Genomic DNA, 17,611 nt, shown 5'->3' on the forward strand with positions numbered 1-17,611 from the left:
TTCCGGTTGCCGCCAGCCCCCTATTGCTGGTTGCTGCCGGCCCCCTCCCACTACTGCCAGTTGCCGCCAGCCCCCTATTGCTGGTTGCCGCCAGCCCCCTATTGCTGGTTGCTGCCGGCCCCCTCCCACTACTGCCGGTTGCCGCCAGCCCCCTATTGCTGGTTGCTGCCGGCCCCCTCCCACTACTGCCGGTTGCCGCCAGCCCCCTATTGCTGGTTGCTGCCGGCCCCCTCCCACTACTGCCGGTTGCCGCCAGCCCCCTATTGCTGGTTGCTGCCGGCCCCCTCCCACTACTGCCGGTTGCCGCCAGCCCCCTATTGCTGGTTGCTGCCGGCCCCCTCCCACTACTGCCGGTTGCCGCCAGCCCCCTATTGCTGGTTGCTGCCGGCCCCCTCCCACTGCTGCCGGTTGTGGTTTATGGTTTCTGCCTTTAAAAATTGCCTGTAAGCTGAGCTTGGGGCTGCTGTTCTCTCTCTCTCTCTCTGAGTGAGGCAGGAGCCTCGTCTGCGCAAACGATTAAATCCTCTTGCTTGTTGCATCTCCTGGTCTGAGGACTGAGTTATTGGGGTGCAGCCTCCCGTGGATGTTGGGTACCCCAGTCTGGGGGTCCTACAGAGGCAGGAAGAACCGGAGCCCCAAATTCAAAGCTACTCCGGACAACAGAGTAAGACTTTGTCTTTAGAAAAAAGCAATTAGAAAAAAGCAATTATATCATTATAAACATAAAATATATAAATGTATGATCAGAAGCTCAGGCAATATTTTCAAACTTTATAAATGATTTAGTACCTTTTACATGTATTTTATTTTCATTGCTTTTGATGCCCCCGCTTTTACATATTTGTCCAGGGGATTGTATTAATCAGCCTGGTGGGGTTCTTTTGGTCTTTTTGAGACAGGGTCTCCCTGTAGCCCCAGCTGTCCTGGAACTCTCTATGTAGACCAGGCTGGCCTTGAACTCACAGAGCTCTGCCTGCCTCTGCCTTCCGAGTGCTGGGATTAAAGGCGTGTGCCACCACACCTGGCTCAGCCTGGTGTTTTTATACAGAAATACCAGAAACAATTGACTTGTAAAGAGAAAGGCTTATTTTGGGTCACAGATCTGTACATTCTTCTCAAATATTAGAAGACCCATATATTGGACTTCTGGGTACCCAGGACATCATGGTAGGAGTAAGAGAGTAAACAAGAAAGAAAAGTGCTCCAAGTCCCATACTCTCTAAGTGATTCTCTCCCAGTGATTAAGACCTCCTGCTAAGCCCTACCTGCTAAAGTGTCTACCAACCCCTAACAGCACTACTCTGGGACCAAACCATAACATATTCTGTCAGTCAGCTTTCTATTACTGAAACAAAATACCTGAGACAACCAACTTATAAAGGGCAAAGCTTTATTTTGGCTTAATAGTTTTTAAGGTTTCATTCTATGGTTAGTTAGTCCCATTGGAAAAAAATGAAAACTTTGATATTAAAATTGAGATATGTAAGAAAAAGACAAGTTACTGGGTAAGACGAGATACATCATACAAAAATTTTAACTGACAAGAGCTTTATATTCAGATAATTAAAAAAATTTATACACATCAGTTAGAAATTTGCTCTTGTAAGAAAAAAATCTAGCCGGGCATGGTAGCGCATGCCTTTAGTCACAGTACTTGGGAGGCAGGGGCAGGTGGATCTCTGTGAGATTGAGGCCAGTCTGGTCTACAGAGCGAGTCCAGGCCAGCTGGGGCTACAGGGAGACCCTGTCTCAAAAAGACAAACAAAATGGGGGGCTGGATAGATGGCTCAGCGATTAAGAGCACTGACTGCTCTTGCAGAGGACCTGGGTTCGATTCCCAGCACCCACATGGTGGCTACGAACAGTCCTTAACTCCAGTTCCAGGGGAATCCAAAGCCCTCTTCTGACCTCCAAGGCATTGCATGACACGGGTGTGTTCACATACATGCAGGCAATACACTCACACACATAAAATAAAAATAATAAATAAAATATATAAAAAAGATAAAATGAAACAAAACAAAAAAAACCTTGTATATTAAAAAAGAAGAAGAAAGGAAGGGCTGGAGAGATGGCTCAGAGGTTGAGAACTGGCTGCTCTTGCAGAAGACTGGGGTTTGATTCCCAGCACCCACATGGTGGCCAACAACTGTCCGTAACTTTAGCTCCAGGGAAGCTGATATCCTCTTTTGACCTCTGTGGGCAATGCACAACATGTGCGTACGTACATGTATGCAGGCAATACACTCATAAACATAAAATAAAGCATAATAAAGAATATCAGACTAGATAAAAACTTGGTTCTATACTAATTAAGAGAACTGAAAATGGAGGATTGTAGAGATGGCTCAGCAGTTAAGAGTGCTTGCTGCTCTTGCAAAAGAATGTAGTTTGATTCCCAACACCCATATGGGCAGCTCATAGCTGCCTGTAAGTCTAGCTTGAGGGGATCCAATGTTCTCTTTCTGGCCTCTGAGGGTACCCACATTCATATGTACATATGCATACATAAATACATAAATCAAACTAAAATATATCTTTTAAAAATAATAAAAGTGGGGGCTAGAGAGATGGCTCAGCAGTTAAGAGCACTGGCTGCTCTTGCAGAGGACCCAGGTTCAATTCCTAGCACCTACATGGCAACTAACAACTGTTTGTAACTCCAGTTCCAGGAGACTCTGATGCTCTCTTCTGACCTCTTGGACATTGCAGGATACAGGTACACTTAATACATTCAGGTAATGCACTCATATAAACAAAATTTAAAAAATATTTTTTAAAAATAATGAAAATGGAAATAAAATTTGTACTTTTCTCATATTTTCCAACTTGAAGCAGAACTATGGCAAAAATAGTAGTGATGCATTTTATTTGTGACAGCAAGAACCCAAAGGATGGGAGATAAGAATTGAGACTGTATTTATAAGGTATTTATACTACATGACCTAGGATATTGTTTAAAGATAAACTCTAATTAAAGATATATGTTATAAGCCCTATGGCAACATGACATTTCTTTTAAAGACACTAATCAGGGCCTGGAGAAATGACTCAGGGGTTAAGAACACTGATTGCTCTGGCAGAGGACTCAGCTTTGATTCCCTGCATCCACATAGCTGCTAACCATTCATAACTCTAGTTCTAGGGGATCCAATGCCCCCTTCTGGCCTTTGCAGGCACTGCATGACACAGGTGCACTTACATGCAGGCACAATGCATACACATAAAGTAAAAATAAATCAAAATAATTTTTAAGACACTAATATATAGTGGAGATAAATTCATAAAGGGCTGAGGAGATGGCTTATTGATTAAAGACATCTGCTTCAAGGCCTGATAACCTGAGTTTGAGCCCTGGAACCTACATGGTAGAAAGAAGGAGAAAACTGATGCCTACAAGTTGTCGTCTGATCTGCACATATGCACCATCACACATGCGCAAGTGTTCAGGCGCATGTGTGCATGCATGCATACACACACACAAATGAAAAAAATCATAAAAAATTCTCCATTAGTTGAACATGGTGATACATTTCAGTAATCCCAGTTACTAGAGAGGCTGAGGCAGGAGGATCAAGAGTTTATGGTCAGGGGGCTAGAGCAATGGCTCAGCAATTAAGAGAACTGGCTGCTCTTGCAGAGGACCCATGTTCAGGTCCCAGCACCCACAGGTTGGCTAACAATCATCTGTAATTCCAGTTCCTGGGTATGGTGGCTCACACATTTAATCCTAGCACTCAGGAAGCAGAAGCAGGTGGATCTCTGAGAGATATAGATATAACAAGTTTCAGGCCAACTGGGATTACAGGGAGACTCTGTCTCAAAATAATAATAATAAGTAAAGGGCTGAGAATACAGTTCACTGATTAAGTGCTTGCCTATCATATGCAAGGTCACAGGTTCAATCCCTGCTGATATTACTGCTATTACTACTATAATAAATATATTTTTTAAAAATTTAAAAATTATTTTGTCTATTATTTTAATTTTTTATGTGTATGAGTGTATTGCCTGCATGTATGTGAACACACCCGTGTCATGCAATGCTGTGGAGATCAGAAGAGGGCTTCGGATCCCCCTGGAACTGGAGTTAAAGACCAATTGTAGCCACCATGTGGGTGCTGGGAATCGAACCCTCATCCTCTGCAAGAGCAGTCAGTGCTCTTAACCACTGAGTCATCTCTCCAGCCCCTTAAAAATATTTTTTTTAAATATCTGGGGCTGGAGAGATGGCTCAGTGGTTAAGAACACTGGTTGTTCTTGCAGAAGACCCAGATTCAAATCTAAGCACTCACATGGCAACTATCAACTGTCCCTAACTCCAGTTCCAGGGGATCCAACAGCGTCTTCTGACCTCTGCGGGCACTGCACGGCACGGGTGCACTTACCTACATGCAGGCAATACATGCATACGCATAAAATAAAAATAATAAATACAATTTTTTTAAAGTTAAAAAATATTTTTAAAAAACTCTCTGGGGTCAGGGAGACTCTGTTTCAAAAAGACCAAAAAAAAAAAAAATCTCTGGGGTACAGGAGCTGGAGAAATGGCTCAGTGGTTAAGAGCACAGACTCCTCTTGCAGAGGACCCGGTTTGATTCCCAGCACCCACATGTCAGCTACAAACAGTCCTTAACACCAGTTCCAGGGGAATCCGACGCCCTCTTCTGATCTCCCCGGCATTGCACGACACAGGTGCACTCACTTGTACATGCAGGTAATACACTTGTACACATAAAATAAAAACAAAATATTAAAAAAATCTCTAGGGTAGCTGGGTGTGGTGGCACATGCCTTGAATCCCAGCACTCCAGAGGCAGAGGCAGGCGGATCTCTGTGAAGGCCAGCCTGGTCTACATAATGAGTTCCAGGACAGCTGGGGCTACAGGAGACTCTGTCTCAAAAAGACCAAAAAAAGAAAAAATCTCTGGGGTGATTAACATTGGTGGTGAATTTCACTGGATCCAGGATCAACTAAGAGACATGCCTCTGGGTGCGTTTGTGAAAGTATTTTCTGGAAGGATTAACTGCAGGAGGAAGACCCTCCCCCAGAGTGGGGGCGTCTTCCAGCTGTGGTTCAGATATAAAGACAATGGAGGGAAAATCAGGTCTGCTTTGCCTACCCATCTTCACTTCCTGCTGGTAAGTGCATTTACTCTGTTGCAACCCTTCCATCCTTCCCTGACATCGGAACTCAGCTTCTTCAGCTTTCCAATGTGGAATGAGGACCAGCAGCTCTCTAGAAGTCTTCTAGGCCTTTGGTATAAGACCAGAACTGCTGGGGCCGGAGAGATGTCTCAGCGGTTAAGAGCACTGACTGATCTTGTAGAGGACCCAGGTTCAAATCCCAGCACCCACATGGTGGCTAACCACCGTCTATAACTCCAGTTCCAGGGGAATCTAACTCCCTCTTCTGACCTCCGAGGCCACTGCAGGACCCAAGTGCACTTTACATATATTCAGCCAATACACTCATACACATAAAAAAAATGAAAATAATAAAAATAATATACGTTAAAAAGGCTGGAACTGCTGCGGCATCCAGCCTTGTGTACTGAGCAGCTACTGGACTCCTGGATTCTTAGCCTTTCCAATGTGCAGACAGCCACTTTTGGCCTGCCAGGCCTGTGTCTGACTACAATCTCTATTTAATTTCAACAAAAGGCAAAAAAAGAAAAAGGAAGATCTAAGAAAAATAGAAAAGAGCTGACACAGAATGAGTTTTAATCAAGACAATTAGTATATTGTGATCTAAATATAACAACTAAAAATAAGAGCTGGAGAGATGGCTCGGCAGTTAAGAACACTGGCTGTTCTTCAGAAGACCCGGGTTCAAATCCCAGCACCCACATGACAGCTAACAACTATTCATAATTCCAGTTCCAGGGGATCCAACAGCCTCTTCTGTCCTCCCTGGGCATTGCATGACACAGGTGCACTTACCTACATGCAGGCAATACATACATAAAATAAAATAGCCGGGCACGGTGGCCCATGACTTTAATCCCAGCACTCGGGAGGCAGAGGCAGGCAGATCTCTGTGAGTTCAAGGCTAGCCTGGTCTACATAGTGAATCCAGGCCAGCTGGGGCTACAGGGAGACCCTGTCTCAAAAAAGACCAAAAAAAGAAAGAAAGAAAGAAAGAAAGAAAGAAAGAAAGAAAGAAAGAAAGAAAGAAAGAAAGAAAAGAAAGAAAGAAAAAATAAAATAGGGAAATAGGGCCTGGAGAGATAGATGCTCAGTGGTTAAGAGCACTGACTGCTTTTGCAGAGGATCGGGGTTTGATTCCCAACACCCACGTGGGCTACGTACGAATCATCCTTAACTCCAGTTCCAGGGGAATCCGAAGCCCTCTTCTGGCCTCCTCGGCATTGCACGACATGGGTGCACTCACATACATGCAGGCAATACACTCATACACATTAAAAAATAATAATAAAGCCGGACATGATGGCACACGCCTTTAATCCCAGCACTCAGGAGGCAGAGATAGGCGGATCTCTGTGAGTTCGAGGCCAGCCTGGTCTGGGGCTACAGGGAGACCCTGTCTCAAAAAGACCAAAAAATAAATAAATAAATAAATAAAATACATAAATAAATAAATACATAAAAACAACTAAAAATAAACTGTCAGATTGCATTAAAAGGAAAAATTCAACTATGTACTGCATATAAACATTTTTAAGGATGGCTTGAGCTGTAGCCCAGTTGGTATGCTTGCCTAACATGTTCATAGCCCAGAGTTCTATCCTCAGCACCACACAGAAACTAGACATAATGGCACACAGATGTAATCCTAGCGCTTGGGAAGTAGAGACAGAAGAACCAGAAATTTAAGGTCATCCTCATCTACATAGGGAGTTTGAGGCCAGCCTGGGATACACGAGACCCTGTCTCTATTAAAAACTTCAAATATTAATAAAAGGATGGAACTGGGAATGGGATTTGCACCTTGGGAAATTCCGGGTGATTTACATGAATACTTTTTTTTTATTTTGGTCTTTTTGAGAAAGGGTCTCCCTATAGTGGGACTGGCCTGGAACTCACTATGTAGATCAGGCTGGCCTTGAACTCTCAAAGATCCATCTCCTTCTACCTCCTGAGTGTTGGAGTTAAAGCTGTACACTACCATGCCCAGTTTGAATATTTTTAACAGGTATTTTTCTTGTAATTGTTAAACTGTATGCGTTTTCTATGTATATTTATGATTAAAAATAAAGTTAACTGACAAATTTCTACAAAGTTAGTAAAGGAACTCTGTGATTTTCTTCCATTTGAATACTACAGACTACATGAATTAAGAGGCCCCTAGCTTTCGTGAGCATGCTTAATGTTGCTACCTCTTTGGAATGAGTCCTAAGCTACACAAGATCTGTTTGTAACCCAGCAGGCAAAAGACAGGGAAAGGCAAAGCTCCTGGAGGGTGCACAGACACAAATGAGACTCTTCTCATTAGAAGGGTCTTAGAGGTCACGACCTGTTTTTCACCCTTCACAGTGTAACCTCTGGAACAGGAGTCGTCCTCCTGTGATCTTGTTAGAAATGCAAAATCTCAGATCCAAATATGCTTCATCAGAATGTGCATTTTTACAAAACTCCAGGTGGATGAGTTTAAAGTTTGAGGAGCACTGAGGTAGCCTGATTGTCTGCTTCTAGTACTGGAGTCTCTCCTGTGGTATTACTAACTTCCACCCCCTTGATCCTGCCAGGGAGCCACTAGACATGCAGCATTGTGGATGCTTCAAATGAAAGGCTTTAACTTATATGCAGATTTGACGTTTTTTGACATAGTTTTTTTTTTTTTTACTATTTTTTATTTATTTTGTTCCAGGTGTCTTAGGCTTTGGATGATCTGTTTTGAAATTAGCAACCTCAGTGTTAAATGATACAATACTAAAGAAAAAGCATTTATTTTATTTTATGTGTGTGCATGTATGTATTGCCTGCATGTAGGTAAGTGCACCGTGTGGTGAAATGCCTGCGGAGGAGAGAAGAGGCAGTCGGATCTCCTGGAACTGGAGTTACAGACAGTTGTTAGCTACCATGTGTGTTCTGGGATTCGAACCCAGGTCTTCTGCAAGAACAGTGTTCTTAACTGCTGTGCCATCTCTCCAGCCCTGCAGATTAGACATTTGACTCACACTGGACACATAGTTATCCAGGAATGGAGCCCAAGTTCTTCCTTTATAAAAAGTATATATTTATTGCCCACTGCATAACAAACCCTGGTCAGATGTTGGAGCTAGTGAGAACAAAAATAGTCCATGGCCCCAGAGACTATACACACGTGGGACAGTGATAAATGAACAGATTCACAGTGGAGTACAGGGCCTTCTATAGTTAGTAGAGAGAGTTTTGGACACACACAGCATAGGCATCTTACCCAGATAAGGAGAGTAGGTACACATGCTTGTTGAGTAAGGAATTATTTGTTTGTACTGCTCTTTGAAGAATTATCAGTATGTATGTGTAGCAGTATGGAGATGTGTCTCAGATGGTCAAATTTCTTTTGAGTGTTGGCAAAAGTACTACCTATTCCCTTTAGCAATAATAAAAGTGCTTTATCTTATGGATGCAACATCTTTAGCTTTCCCCTTTTCTGTATCTGATGGTCCTAATAATGTTCCATACACAAGTAGTCCTGTCATATCACTGACCTGTACCCTGGCTGTTTGATGGGAAGGTTCTGGTTGGTTCCCTGCCTTTGATGTAGCAATGGTCTCCCTTCCTTTGTGACAGGCACAGGTATCCAGTGGAGGAACATAGGCAGTATCCGTGGGGAGTTTAGCTTCATCCAGGTGCTGATGATGCTCCTGCTAGACTCCTTCTTATAAGGTCTGATAGCCATTTTTGTGGAGGCTGTCTTCCCAGGGAAGTTTGGAATACCTAAGTCTTGGCACTATCTTAACAAGGTAAGTTTTGATACTTCTGTTTTATAGATTTTTTTTTTTTTTTTTTGAGACAGGGTCTCCTTGTAGCCCTGGCTGGCCTGGAACTTACTATGTAGACTAGGCTGATCTTGATCTCACAGAGATCTGCCTGCCTCTGCTTCCTGAGTGCTGGGATTAAAGGTGTGCACCACCACAGGCAGCTTGATGTTCTAATTTTTTATATTTGTTATCAGGATTCCTCTATCTTTCAGTTATGTCTTGATTAAGATTTCAAACCCTAGTAAGTATCTTCCCTAGATTTATCCCATAAGTATCCATGATTGTGGTTGACAATGGAATATAATCAACAGTGAGTCTCAGTTTCTCTGACTCTTACCCCATAGCTGATGCAGTGGGCTTGAGGAGGGGCAGGGAGAACAGTCTCATACACTCTCCTTGGTAGTGTCTTCAGATTCCTTTTGTGTACCTGTTGGATATCGGGTTCTGCCTTCTTCTACAGAACCCAATCCCCAACATGCTAGAGTTCTCATCCATCCTTTCCCCATTGAGCTACATTAGTAGAGTAGTCCTAAGGGCTCTTTGAGACCTCTGTAATACCTCCAGGGTGCCAACTGTGGGCACAGCTTTTCTTGACAATTCCAGAAGTTCTCAGACTAACTACAAAGTTGAGCTTTTCATGCTTAACTCAGTCCTCCTACAGTGGCCTGCCCATGGGCCTACTGAAGGACCGCAGTAGTCTTTGGATTCCTTCTTGGAGAGTGGAGAAATGGGTAAACTGTAACCATCTCTCCAGACCTAGCACCCAAGGACATGACTCCAAGGATGGAGGCTTTCCAAGTATACTCAATAACCTGGAAATGAGGCAGCTTTCTTAGATCCTTAGAGACAGGTTGTAGACTGAAATGCAGTTGACCAGTAGTGAATCCATGAGTGAACTAATTAACTTCTCCAGGTACCATTAAATATTTGATTCAACAAGTAAACTACTTGTGGTGCTGGAGTCTAATTTGCTAAAAGATCTTCTGTAAGAGAGAATCAGCCCACATAAATGATTAACGTGTAGGTTAACTTCCTATGCAGTGTTTCTCCTGGCTCAAAAAGCCTGCTCCAGTGATACTACCACTCCTGGACATCAGGAATCCTGACAAACTTTCAAGAAATGAGTTCATGCAGGAAGAGCCAACTGATCTGATGAAAGCAATTGAAATCCAACATTTATATAAGGTATTGGCTTACAAACTTCCTTACAGGGACTTAAGAAACAGCCCATTTAAGTTTCTGTTGTAGTTTAACAGTGTCACGGAAACCAAAGGTATTGGATCCCCCTGAAGCTGGAGGTGGAGTTGCAGGTAGTTGTGAACCACCTCATGTGGGTGCTGGGAATTGAACTTAGGTTCTCTTCGAGAGCAGTGTGTGCTCTTAACCACTGTGTCATCTCTCCAGCACACCTCCATATGAACTTTCAAAAGAAGTTGACACGGACGTGAGGTTTGCCATACTCTTGGGAAATGTCTCTCTATGTGTACTGCCAGTCACGCCTTGACAGGTGTTTTACAGGGGAAGCAAAGAACACATAGCAGTCAAAGATCTGAGCATGAACCTGTACAAGGGGAAGATCACTGTTCTGGGACACAACGGAGCAGGAAAAACCACAACCTGCTTCATGCTTACAGGTACCTATGTGGGGTCAGCTCTCTAGAGGAAGCTATGAAGAAATTGCATAGATCTAGATATTAGACTTCCTCTCCTTTATTAAATTTCATTGACATTTTAATATTGAACATTGTTCACTATTTTATCATCTTTGTAGTATATGGTTGCTCAATAACTATACCAGGAAAAGGAAATCTTTGCCTCTTTTAGTTAATCTACAGAACTTAATCTCATTCACTATGATAAATTTAGACAGTGCTTAGTTTATCTTTAGATAGAATTTTCCTGTTAAGAGTGAGGGATGCAAGGTCGGGCATGGTGGTACAGGCCTTTAATCCCAGAACTTGGAAGGCAGAGACAGGGGGATCTCTGTGAGTTCGAGGCCAATGTGGTCTACATAGCGAGTTCCAGGCCAGACCAGGTGGGGCTACAGGGAGACCCTGTCTTAAAAAGACCAAAAAAAAAAAAAAAAAAGTGAGAGATGCATGTTAAGAGATAAGGATGCATGCCTGTAATGCCAGCATTCAAGAGTCTGGCTAGGTAATAAAACTTTCCCTTGAAAAAAGTTTTTTATGTAAAAAATAGGTCTGAATACATTATTATTCAAAAAAAGTTAGGTAAGCTGAGCATGGAAGTGTATGCCTAAAATTCCAGGAATTGTGAAGCTGAGACAGGAGGATTATGAATTCAAGGCTAACCTGGACTATATGGCAGAGTTGAGAGCAGGCTGGGCCGTATGGCAAAGTGGAGGTCAGCGTGGGCTACATAGAGGGACTTTGTTTCAAACAAACAAACAAACAAACAAAAAACAAAACAAAACCTCAAAAAAAGAAGAAATGAAAAAGTCTTTTTTAAAAGTCAGAATTTAGGTCCTGGTGCCAGCACCTTTCCTGGTCCCCAGGAGTCCTCTGGGCTGGGACCTTACAGGGAGTAAGGACTCCTCATATTCCTTTGCTTCCTGGGCTGCACCGCCTCCAGTGTCCTGGTACCCGCGCATTCCCTGGGTAAGTCCAGTGGGCCCACGCGCCTTGACTCCCACAGCCTCTTTCACCCTCCCAGCTCCCCTGCCACATCTCTCCCCCTAGCCTGAGTACAGGCCCATTTCTTGTCTTGCCACCCCAGACACTGGGGCTAACCTCTCGGCCCAGAGCCACCACTGCTTTCTGACCCTTTGCATCCGGACCAACCCAGTTCCTCCCTGTGGCCCCCAGGAACCCTCTGGGCCTGGTCCGGCCCTCACCTCCCTTTACTTCCTGGGCTGCACAGCCTCCGGTGTCCTGGTACTAGCACCTTCCCTGGGTAAGTCCAACGCGCCCACTGTGCCTTGACTCCCCCAGCCTCTTTCACCCTCCAAGCTCCACCAACGAGTCTCTCCTCCTAGCCTGGGTACAGGCCCATTTCTTGTCTTGGCACCCCAGACACCGGGGTTAAACTCTCGGCCCAGAGCCGCCACTGCTTCCTGATCCTTTGCATCTGGACCAACCCAGTTCCTCCCTGTGGTCCCCAGAAATCCTCTGGGCCTGGTCCAGCCCTCACCTCCCTTTACTTCCCTGTGTGGCACAGCCACCAGCTTCCCGAGACCAGCACCTATCCTGGGCCCTTCTCCCAGGCCAATCCAGCCCCTAAATTCTTGAGGGCAGCATCTTTCCTGGAGGGACCCAGACCTTAGGAGAAAGCCTGAGAGCATCTGAGCCTCATCTCACTTGGGCATCTGTGTGAACTCCTGAAGACAAAAGCAATTTGGCCACTCCAATATAAAATCAAAAGAGAGAACCTGAAGCCTAGACCAACCAGCTTTTCATACCCAACAAGTAAACCACAAAGGCACATAAAGTTTACAAAAAGAAGCAGATCTAAACTCAACAAAGGAAGGCTTGAGTCTCATGCAAGAATCAGAAACTGTGAAGGAAATTCACATGTCAAAGTCACAGAGTAAAAACAATAACACGAAAAACCAAAATAATATATCCCCACCAAGTACCAATAGTTTTCTAGAGGAGTACAATGAGAACTCCCTAGAGATAACACAGGACATGGAACTCAAAAGAACAGTTACAAACATGATAAAAGAATTCAGTGAATTTAAAGAACACACAAACAAATAAATCAAAGACAAGGATGATAGGGATAAACTTCTGAATGAATTCAGAAAAGAGAAATATTGAAGACTACTCAGGCTGAAATGAAGAAGGAAATGAAACAGGCAGCCAATTAGAAAGCCTCATTAATAGGATGTGAAATGGAAAACTGAGTATCAAGACTGGTAGCTAAAGTGGACAAATTAGACCACTCAAGCAAAGATTATGAAAAAAATTTAAAAACACAAGAATGGAATAGGCAAGAATTGTGTGACACAATAAAAAAACCAAACTTATGAATCATAGGTATACAAAAAGGAGAAGAATCTCAATAATGGTATGGAACAGATCTTCAATAGGATTGTAGAAGAAAATTTCCCAAAATTAAAAAAAGACATGCCCATACGAACACAAGAAGCATATAGAACACCAAATAGACAGGACCAGAAATGAAACTCTCCACGGCACATCATAGTAAAAACACTAAACGTTCAGAACAAAGAGACAGTACTGAAAGCTGCAAAAGAAAAACAACAAATCAATATAAAGGAAAACCCATCAGGATTACAGCTGACTTTCCTGTGCACACTATGAAAGCCAGAAGAGCCTGGACCAAAGTATTCCCAGTTGACCACAGGTGCCAACCCAGATTACTATACCCAGCCAAAATGTCTATCATAGTTGAAGGGGAAAGAAAAATCTTCCATGACATAAATAGGCTGAAAGAATACATGTCCACAAAACCAGCCCTTCAGTGAGTTCTTGAAGCAATACAAAGAGCCAAAGAAAGGAACGACTATACACAAGGGGTGATGGAAAGGAATTCAATGAAAGTAAAACTGTGGAAATGCACAGCTATATCAATAATGTGAGCAGAAATAAAAATGACAGGATTCAATACACATCTTTCATTAATAACTTTATCAATGGACTGAACTCCCCAGTCAAAAGATACAGAATAGTTGAATGGATTAAGAAACAAAACCCATCTTTTTGTTGTCTGCAAGAAACTCATCTCACTTTCAAGGACAGGCACTACCTTAAGGTGAAAGGATGGAAAAAAACATACCAAGCAAATGGTACTAAGAAAAAAGCAGGCATTGCAATTCTAATATCTGATAAAATAGACTTTAAACTAAAACTAATCAGAAGAGACAAAGAGGGCCACGTCATTCTGATCAAAGGAACAATAAACCAAAAAGATATTACAATCATGACCATATATTCACAAAACTCTGGTGTGCCCAACTTCATAAAAACAGCACTACAGGACTTTAAGACCCAGATTAATCCCAACTCATTAATAATAGGGGACTTCAATACCCCATTATCACCATTAGATAGGTCAACAGGACAGAGGATTAACAGACAGACATCTGAATTAAACAATACCATATATCAAATGGACCTAGCAGACATTTACCGAATATTCCACCCAAAAACCAAAGAATGTACTTTCCATTCAGTGCCCCATGGAACCTTCTCCAAAATTGACCATGTATTGGGGCACAAAACAAACCTCAACAAATACAAAAAGATGGAAATAATTCTGCCCATTCTATCAGACCACAATGCAATAAAGCTTAAAAATCAACCCCAGTAACCACATGAACATGTGGAGATTAAACAACACACTCCTGAATGATGAATGGGTCAAGGAGAAATTAAGAAAGAATAAAAGGATTCCTGGAACTAAATGAAAAGGACAATACAACACAACAAAACCTCTGGGACACACTGAAAGCAGTCCTTAGAGGGAAGTTTATAGCTCTAAGTGCTTACATCAAAAAATCGGAAAGAACACAAATAAATGACTTAACATTGCAACTCAAGACACTTGAAAAGCAACAACAAATGAAACCCAAACCCAGCAGACAAGAAGAAATAACAAAAATCAGAGCAGAAATTAATGAAATAGAAATAAGGAAAACAATACAAAGAATCAACAAATCCAAGAGCTGGGTCTTTGAGAAGATAAATAAGATTGATAGACCGCTAGCCCAGTTAACCAAAAGAAAGAAAGAGCACCTCCAAATCAACAAAATCAGAGATGAAAGGGGAAACATCACAACAGTGAAGACTGGAAGATAAAGGGGACGAACTGGACCACTCAAGCAAAGATTATGAAAAATTTAAGAAATCACAAGAATGGAATAGGCAGGAATTGTGTGACACCATAAAAAGACCAAACTTACAAATCATAGGCATACAGGGAGTAGAAGAATCCCAAGAAATTGAAACAGTGATACAAAACCTCCCGACTAAAATAAGGCCAGGACCAGATGGATTTACAGCAGATTCTACCAGACATTTAAAGAGGATCTACATCCAATACTACTTGTTATTAAAAAAGAGAAATGGAGGGAGAACTTCCAAATTCTTCATATGAAGCCAGCATCACTCTAATACCAAAGCCAGGTAAAGATACAACCAAAAAAGAAAACTATAGACCCATATCCTTAATGAACATAGACGCAAAAATTCTCAACAGAATACTTGCAAACTGCATACAGACACCCATCAAAAAGATCATCCATCGTGATCAAGTTGGCTTTATTCCAGAGATGCAGGGATGGTTCCATTTCACGTAAGTCAATAAACATCATAAATCATATAAATGGGCTCAAAGACAAGAACCGCATGATCATCTCAATAAATGCAGAGAAGGCCTTTGACAAATTTCAACATGGATTTATATTCAAAGTCCTAGAGGGAATTGGACTGGGGGGAACATAACTCAACATAATTACGGATGAAGGGAACATACCTCAACATAATTAAAGCCATATATAACAAACCCACCGCCAACATCATTCTAAATGGAGAAAAACTGGAAGCATTCCCATTGAAATCAGGAACCAGACAAGGCTATCCACTATCTCTACTTCTCTTTAACATAGTGCTTGAAACTCTTGCAAGAGCAATAAGACAAAAGAAAGAAATGAAAGGAGTAATAATTGGAAAAGAAGATATTGAATTATCCCTTTTTGCAGATGGAATGATATATCTTAGAGACGCCAAAATTTCCACAGAAAACTCCTAGAAATTATTAACATGTTCAGTAAAATGGCAGGTTACAAAATTAATCTACAAAAGTCTGTAGCCTTTCTATATACCAATAACAAGCAATCAGAGAAAGAGTACATGGAAACACTCCCCATCACAATGGCTGCAAAAAAATAATAAAATATCTCGAAATAAACCTCACCAAAGACATTAAAGAGTTCTACAATGAAATTTTTAAATCTTTAAAGAAAGAGATTGAGGAAGACATCAGAAGATGGAAGGACCTCCCATGCTCATGGATTAGAAGAATTAATATTGTGAAAATGACCATCCTATCAAAAGCCATTTATAGATTCAATGCAATGCCAATCAAAATCCTCATGACATTTTTCACAGAATTGGAAAAAAAAACATCCTAAGATTCATATGGAAGCACAAAAGACCTTGGATAGCCAAAGCAACCCTGAGCACTTAGAGAAATGCCGGGGGAATTACTATACCAGATTTTAAGATGTATTACAAAGCTATAGTCATAAAAACAACATGGTACTGGCACAAAAATAGACTCATAGATCAATGGGACAAAATTGAAGACCCAAATATGAGTACATTCAATTTTAGCCACCTGATATTTGACAAAGGGGCCAAGAACATTCACTGGAGGAAAGACAGCTGTTCAGCAAATGGTGCTGGTAAAACTGAATCTCCACCTGTAGAAGAATGAAACTAAGCCTTTATCTTTCACCTTGCACAAGTCAACTCCAAATGGATCAAATGCCTCAATGTGGAGTCTGAAACTCTGAAACTGTTAGAAGAAAACATTGGCAATAACCTCCAAGATATAGGTATAGGAAAGGATTTTTCTAAACAGGACATCAACTGCCCAGAAAGCAAGGTCAAGAATCAACAAATGGGACCTCATTAAACTAAAAAGTTTCTGTACATCAAAAGAAGAAACCAAGGAAGTGAAGAAAAAAATCCACAGAATGGGAGAAAATCTTCACCAGCGACACTTCTGACAGGTTTAACATCCAAAATATATAACGAACTCAAAAAACAAAGTATCAAGAAAGGAAGTAACCCAATTAAAAGATGGGCTAAGGAACTGAACAAAGAGTTCAGAAAGAAGAAATAAAGATGGCTAAGAAGCACCTTAAAAGGCGTTCAACATCACTAATAACTAGGGAAATGCAAATTAAAATCACTTTAAGATTTTATCTTATCCCAGTCAGACTGGCTAAGGTCAAAAGAACAAATGATACCAAATGTTGGAGAGGATGTGGGGAAAGAGAAATGTTCATCCACTGCTGGTGGGACTGCAAGCTTGTTCAACTGCTATGAAAAGCAGTATGGAGGACTCTTAAAAAACTACAAATGAACATACCATTTGACCCAGTTATACCACTCCTTGGCATATACCCAAAGAACTCATCCTATTGCAGAGACACTTGTACATTCATGTTTGTTGCTGCTCTTTTCACAATAGCTAAGAAATGGAAGCAACTTAAGTGTCCCTCAACTGATGAGTAGATAATGAAAATGTGGTTCATTTATATGATGGAGTTTTACTCAGCAGTAAAGAAAGATGAAATCACGAAATTTGCAGGTAAATGGATGGAACTAGAAACTGTTATGTTAAGTGAAGTAACACAGACTCAGGGGGAAAAATGATGAATGTTCTCCCTCATATGTGGATCCTAGCACCAAATCTCTATAAGTGAATATGTATCCATACATAACTACAGGAACCAGGATAATGAAGAGGAATCAGAAAGGTAAAGGAAAAGAAAGAATCTGAAATAGAAAAACAATAGGAAATGGGTGTTAATAAGGGAGATAGGGATTAAAAACAGGGTTATTTTAAGGGGGGGGAAGTTATACAAGGAACCTAGGGGAAAAGAGGAAAGAAGGAGCACAAAAGAGGGGGGATCATAGGAGAAGGGTATTATTAAGGGAGAAATGGGAAAAATGGGGGCACCTTAA

General features: G+C 41.7%; 1 protein-coding gene across 1 annotated transcript in view; it reads left to right on the top strand.

Annotated features, from left to right (window-relative positions):
* Positions 1–17,611, top strand: part of LOC103744804 (ATP-binding cassette sub-family A member 17-like) — a 112,732-nt gene that overhangs the window by 37,955 nt on the left and 57,166 nt on the right. Inside the window, 3 exon segments of the mRNA XM_008846654.2 lie at positions 8,740–8,912; positions 9,972–10,115; positions 10,438–10,564. Coding sequence (XP_008844876.1) covers positions 8,740–8,912; positions 9,972–10,115; positions 10,438–10,564 — 444 coding nt within the window.

Source organism: Nannospalax galili, unplaced genomic scaffold, assembly GCF_000622305.1.
Source record: "Nannospalax galili isolate Female #2095 unplaced genomic scaffold, S.galili_v1.0 scaffold471, whole genome shotgun sequence".
Lineage (NCBI taxonomy): Eukaryota > Metazoa > Chordata > Mammalia > Rodentia > Spalacidae > Nannospalax > Nannospalax galili.